The sequence below is a fragment of the Halyomorpha halys genome, unplaced genomic scaffold, assembly GCF_000696795.3.
Source record: "Halyomorpha halys isolate HHAL.00 unplaced genomic scaffold, Hhal_1.1 Scaffold1278.1, whole genome shotgun sequence".
NCBI classification, from domain to species: domain Eukaryota; kingdom Metazoa; phylum Arthropoda; class Insecta; order Hemiptera; family Pentatomidae; genus Halyomorpha; species Halyomorpha halys.
The window spans coordinates 342,049-348,956 of record NW_027115931.1 but is presented as its reverse complement, the minus strand read 5'-3'; the positions used below and the strand labels follow the sequence as shown (position 1 = coordinate 348,956).

Below are 6,908 nucleotides of genomic sequence, written 5' to 3'. Positions count from 1 at the left end.
AGTATTATAGGATTATATGAATATAATAATAAAGGAGGTTACGAAAAAAAAGGACTGTCGGGTTCACTTAAAGTTAGTGAGACTTAAATATGGCTTGATTTATGATTAGTATTGTAAATTGTCATTGTACAAACTACAAAGCCGTATTATATAATTTTACACAATTTTTTTAAAGATTCAAAAAATTGTTTTAAAATGATACAATACCATCCAATACGTTAGTAAGGTCGAATGCACCCAGAGCCGAACATTTAGAAGTTGGAATTTTTCACACCACTCTCAAGATAATTCAGGATAATTACAAGCCTGTTATTGAAGTATTTTGATGCATTTTTTACTTCTGATTATATTCCCATAACTATATGAATCATACTCCAGGTTAAAATAAATATTTTTTTAATTTTTAATCAATCCTTCCGTGATGAACTTCCCAACCACCCAAACCAACTCGTTTCTAACCTGACTTCTCCTTCATTACCTAATAATCCTCCTAGATGTCAGAAAAAAAGATGGCCACGAGATCTTCTCTAGAAATGTTTTTGGAGTTCTATCAATGGGTAGATTCTCCACATGTTTGTATCATGTCATTATTTAACTTATATAGAAAATTTACTTGATGTATATATATATACAGTTGTAAATAACAATAAATAAATGATTAAAAAAAAATTATATATAATTTTACACTATTTTTTTAAAGACTCAAAAATTTATTTTTGAGTGTTACAATATAATTGGTTACAATACGTTAGAAAGCTCGAATGCACCCAGAGCCGAACATTAAAAAGTTGAAATTTTTCACACCTTTTAATGTATTTTTTACTTGTACCATATTCATCTAACTACATGAATTATAACACTCCTCGTTAAAAAAATAATTTTTATTCTTTAGAGCTCTCAGTTAGTCTCCATTGGCTCTTAATACCAGTGGTGTGGCTGAGAGAGAAAAGCTGAAATCTCTTGTAGTCCTGCTTTACCTTCTACTCGAGGAAGGCAAATTTTGGTTCAGAGATGTATATATTGTATAGGTGAAAAATGTGTGTCTCTCACAGAAGAAATTTAGAAATTCTTACTTTATTTTTACTTAGGTCTAATTTGGTTAAATTTATTTCTAAATTATTCTGTTATTGTTTAATCAGTATTTGTTGTTATATCGAGGAAATAATTTTTTATAGATATCATATTTTTATTTTGTTATTATTTATATATTATTTTGTTCATTTTTTTTATTTTGTTAGTATTATAATCATTTATGTTTATTCTTCTTCTAGTATTCTGTACATTTGGAATGAATGAATGAATGTAGATATGATATGATAGCATTCTAAATATATATTGTTAAGCTGATACGTATCAGTAGTCTCGAACGAACCCAAGCACAGGATTAATTTCCAGCTATAATAATTAACCATATCTGATTTTCTGGTCAAGAAATAGATAACATGTCGTGGTGGAGCCAACAATTATACCATGAAAACTACGTTTAAATCCAGATAGTGTAAAAGAGAGTTTATGCTTCTAAATTTGTACTTGTAGGAACTTCCAATCCTAATTTGGAAAAATAATCCAGACATAACTTTATTCCATGAGATATGAACTTTCCATTTCTGCAGGATCTAATCTGGTTTTAGAAAAATTCGCTGGGGTGGGAGATTTTGCCTTTCTGGTTAACTTTTGAATAATGTAATAAAGCCTCAGCAGCAAGATGTCAAAATATTTTGGATTCATATAGCGGACCAAAAGAGCAGGACCATGAATGAATTTACAAAATTAAAATAAAATAAACATATTTGCGGAATATGGTTCATAGTTAGACAAAAGGAAATGAATTTGAACCAAAATTTTTTTTTATTGATTATGATAGATATTGGATACATGAGGAGTTCTAGCGAACTTTCAGTCCACCCAAGTTCACAACCTTAGCATTATTGTAAGCTCCCCAAGCGTTCTTGTTCTTTACTGGACTCCATCCGGCATTCCAAGGCATGAAGTAAACAGTCTTCGGGTACTTGGAGACGATTGAATTGATGAACCAATTGTAATCGAACTGCCCATTGGTTGTGCTAGGTCCGACTTCGGCGAGGGCGAAAGGCTTTCCTAGGCGAGTTATCTCATCGTAGCCGTTAATGTTATCTGGATTATCGGTGTAGGCGTCCAATCCAACGATGTCGACGAAGTTATTGCCCGGGTAGTAATCGGTTTTATATTGTCTGCTATGATCGGGTGACCATACCCAAAGGAGATTGTCCAAACCCTTCTTTTGCATGAAGTAGAAGAGGTCCTGCCAGAGGAGCTTGTAGAGGCGTTGTCTTTCCCGGTTTTGACTTTCGTCTTTCAGTGCTCCCCACCAGAACCAGTCTCCGTTCATCTCGTGGAGCGGACGGTAGAGTACGGTGATTCCGCGATCCTTGTACCCTTGGAGACCTTTAGCGATCTTTTCCATCATGTTCCACCACCTGTTCCTTTGAGGTGTTCCTTGTTTCAGAATGGCGGCATAATCATTGTTATATATTGCCGTTTTGTAAGCTCCCTCTCCGTTAGCCTTATTTCCTCCAAACACAGGGTTCGGTAAGTGATGACTGACAGTGATGATACCGCCCTTCTTGGCGTATTCGACCGCCTGCATGTTCATGCACTCAATGATGTCGGCTTCCTTGTAATCTGCTGTGGTGCTCCAACCGGGGGCACAGTCGATTCCGTAGACAGCGGGTAACTTCTTGGTCCATTCCTGTATCTGGTTGGCTTGTCCCATGGAGAAACCGTTCTCGTCGCCGACATTAGTGTAACCACCGAAGGCTCCAGAAAGGACTCGGCCTCCCAGACTGCTGAGAGCTGTCAACAGCTTCCTCGTGTTGGCGTTAGCGCGTTGATTGGCAGGAGACTGCGCGCTCTAGAAATGAAATGAGTTTATAATATCTCATATTTGTGTTTGAGTGAGTATCTATTTGTTTATTAATGCTTAAATAAACTAAATGTTCAGTAAGACACTTACCACTCCCTCAAGGCAAAGGAGGGCACTGAATAGTAAAACCTTCAACTCCATGTTCCTCAATATGACCTCTGAAAATAAATCATAAATTTAAAACTTATTAGTTGACCTATTGCATTCTGAATGTTAGAATATTTTAGACTGTCGATATTAGATCTTTTCCTTCCCTAGTGAACGAAATAATGGACATATAGGAACAGCACCAGGAAAATATAATGCCAAAGCAAATACTGTCTAGTCTGATATCTGATTAATTTATTTCTCCATCATGATATTATGAAACTATTTTTTGATTCGAAAGAGCAATAACTATTAAACTTGACTGGTACAAGCCAAAAGGCCGGCACTAAAGTTATTATCGAATATAACTCAGCTAATCGACAGCCGTTGGGTTCTTATAAATCAAAACCGGTCTAAAAGTACTCAAATCAGTCGCAGTAGTGAGTGTTTTCAAATATCGATCAATCTTTAGTGACAAATTTGAACAATAATAACAGTTTAAAAGAAGAAAATCCTCTTCAAATTTACATTGAGAGATACAAAACCATTTGAAGCGTGTTTATATTAATCTAGGATAGCTATAGTGATCGATACTGTACTCACCTCAGGGAACGAGTTGAACTGGCAGTAGAAACAAATTCAGTGCCTTATATAGCACTTGTACTTCTGTTATGGCTGGGACACTTGTGTACATTCATGTATAATTTATGAGCTAAACGTATACTAACTAGCTATCAATACAAATAGGTATATACTTGCCGTCATTGTTTAATTTGGTAAATTTAATTTTGGCTTATTAAAAAAAAAAATCTTCAGGGAATAAGATCTGCTCCAGGGAAACAAATATGGATCCTGGTGTTCCTGCTGACACTTAACAGGCGTTAACCCATGGATCTAGACTAATTTGTTGCTCCTCCTTGGAAACCTTTGTTAAGCTTAAGTTATTTGTAACTTTACTTAATTAATATTAAACAAACCGTAGTTATATCTAATTGTATATAATTGGATGCAATTTAATTTGGTGGAATTAATTCCTACAAAGTTAAACTTTTTTTTTTATTGTTATTTTTTTAATATGTGTACTTTAAGAATTGAAAAATTTAAGAGAGCAAAAGGCAATTTTGACCACCATATTGATGTTTTTTAATGCATCTTTTGCATTGATTTAAGCGAAATTTTACACTGAATAATCTCATTATTAAAGGTTTAAAAAAATTAAAATAAATAACAAAATGGTGGCCGAAAAACTGGAATACCCTCAATTTTCGCTCATTCATTTTGTGCGTAATCATCTTTGAAGCTAATTACCACACAACAAAAATGAGTAAAATCTTTAAAAGTAATTTAAATTTTCTATAATTTTGGGCGCACATGATAAAGCAAAGTTTAGATAATTCATCTTAGTACATTTACTGTTTGAAGTGTTGAACTGCGTCATACAGAAACACTAAACTATTTTATAGTACATTTACCGAGCTTCAATTTGAGTAGTAATCGATATCTCTAACTTTAATAGTTCCTCAAAGTTTGTTAAAACCCATTTTTTTTCTTCCTCAAATAGCGAGGAATCAACATTTTGTGAAACTATTTTGGCAAATATCATGGATACGAAATATAAGAAACGATATTATTTATCTCTTTATCTTATTGAAGAAAAATTCTGTACGTCCAAGTTTCTGTGATCAATTTTTCTAACATAAATTTATCTTAACAAATATTTCAGGAATTATCAGCCGTACAGGTGTCTACTAGAACTCAAATAAAAGCTAAGTAAGTTTACTACTTAGTAGTTTCTGATGAAGATCTTCGTTTGTTTCCATGAAATATGTGATTAATTTACATAATTTTGCTTTTCACTATCTGGAAAAAATTATTATTTTTTTCTAATACAGTCTTTCGGGAACTATTGAATCTAAAGAGCTCTATAACGTCTTAAATTATAGCTAATTTATACTACTTAAAAAAAGGTTGTAGGTTTCATGATATTTGCTAAAATAAATTGCTTGGACAAATTTTCATGAACAAAATATGAATTTTTTATGAACAACATGAGTTTGTATACGAATATCATAAAATGTACAATTTATTTAGTTCAAATAAAAGAAACAACTTAAAATATCACTATTTAAGCCCTATCAGTTCAATGAGAATAAAATCTATCTGATACAAAAGAAAATCGAATTGTACATAGATACTACTGAATACAGATTCTGAGTGAATCAAATTAGTTATTGAGAAAATCGAAAAAAAAGAAAGTTATAAATCAATCCTGGAATATTTCTGATTGACCGTGTGTATTAATAAATGGAATATGGACCGGGTGCGGTAAAAAAAAAAAAAAAAACTCAGATAGTGATAAATATTTTATTGAGCCAAATAGTTGTCACTATCTTTATTAGTTGTGCCTACGCTATTAAGACGTCGTATATGTTTGTATTGACAATGTTGGAAAAATAGACATTAAAAAAATAAAAACCTAGCTTGTTTTTTGGCCAGTCACAAGTTCAAATCGATTTAAGATCTATAGGGTTAAAATTTGGAATTTGAATTTGTTTGATATTATAATTTATTTTGGAGGTCTCAACTTATCCATTAAACTTCCATCCCGTAATTTTTTTTGCGGTTTTAGCCTTGCACTTTTTAACGATACCTCTAAATTGAGTAATATGAAAATTTGTATTTGAATAGGTTTAGTGTCACAAAATTGCCTTTTAGAAGTCTCAACTTTTTCTCCTTCTTTTCTTACCATTTTTTTTCGTACATTGTTGTGTTTTCTAGCATTATTGAAATCACTTTTCATCCATTTTCCAAACAGAATTGAAGAGACAAAACTACTTATGTTTAATTATTACTAATTGAACCTTAATATGAGTAAAAATATAAGATTTAAAAATTATTGTATATGATATTCAGTTCCTTCCTAAACTGTGATTGAGAAGTAAAACCATGAAAATTATATTCGCAGAACAATAGTTTCTTAAGCACTTCATGAGCTTTATTATAAGTTTCTATATTAAATCAATGCTATTACAAAATATCAATGATTTTTTTTAGGAATAGAATAACACTTGATTTAAATCTTAGTATGTTTCTTAGGGATTAAAAATATGCCTTAAAAACTATGCTGGTTTTCCATACTTAGTGTTAAATAGAAATAAAGTTTTAAGATTTGCGAGAACTCATTAAAGTTTGGTATAACAAATAACTAATGAACTAATGTTTTATATTTAATTATTAAATTTCTTTTCCTTCGGTAGTGGATTAACATTAAATTAATTTAAACAATTATTTTTTCATTAATCAATAACGTCAAAATATTGAGGAAAAATCGTATAAATCGTGAAATGGCCATTTCATATGATTTCTTTTCGTTATAAATTGTAATAATTTGTGAGGTCTAGTGGATTATAAAACTGAATCCAGTTATATTATCGTACTTCCAACATTGATTATCAAAACTTCACCTCTGCTCAGCTTTGTTTATCATGAATTAGCAATTGCTTTAGTCATCAGGCATATATTGGTTCATTAATGTGTTTCCTTCCTCCTAATTCTGTATTTGTCCTTTTACGCCAGCATTGCATTCTTTGTTTACTTTAGAATTTTACAGGTTTTTCCTTGACATGATTTGTATAAACAAGAATTTATTTGTATATAAAAAAAAAACATTGTTCGCATAATTGGTTTACCCAAGTGTAAAACCGCTACTTCGTTAGACGGTTCGTACATGATTAATACCACAAAATCTCTCTTATAAGTGGTAAATATTTATGAATATCTATCTTTTTCACTTCAGAATATTTCTTGAAATCAACATCCGCAATATTGTTTACAAAAAGACCATAGGTTACAGGTATTGTACAACCATCTATCGATCGTTTACGAAGATAAAGAAAATATATACACTATTTAGGGAGCG

At 31.7% G+C, this 6,908-nt stretch overlaps 1 protein-coding gene across 1 annotated transcript; it reads right to left on the bottom strand.

Annotated features, from left to right (window-relative positions):
- Positions 1–1,825: 1,825 nt before the first annotated feature.
- Positions 1,826–3,573, bottom strand: LOC106689093 (mannan endo-1,4-beta-mannosidase). The gene is made up of 2 exons (XM_014433874.2): positions 2,993–3,573; positions 1,826–2,890 (listed from the first exon to the last, which is right to left on the bottom strand). The coding sequence occupies exons 1-2, from the start codon at positions 3,041–3,043 to the stop codon at positions 1,886–1,888; spliced, it is 1,056 nt and encodes a 351-aa protein (XP_014289360.1). The 5' UTR covers positions 3,044–3,573; the 3' UTR covers positions 1,826–1,885.
- Between the last annotated feature and the right edge of the window lie 3,335 nt (positions 3,574–6,908).

Coding starts and splice junctions, on each gene's coding strand:
- LOC106689093 (XM_014433874.2), bottom strand. CDS start 3,043: ATGGAGTTGAAGGTTTTACTATTCAGTGCCCTCCTTTGCCTTGAGGGA. Junction 2,891..2,992: donor TCCTTTGCCTTGAGGGAGTG/GTAAGTGTCTTA, acceptor TTTCATTTCTAG/AGCGCGCAGTCTCCTGCCAA.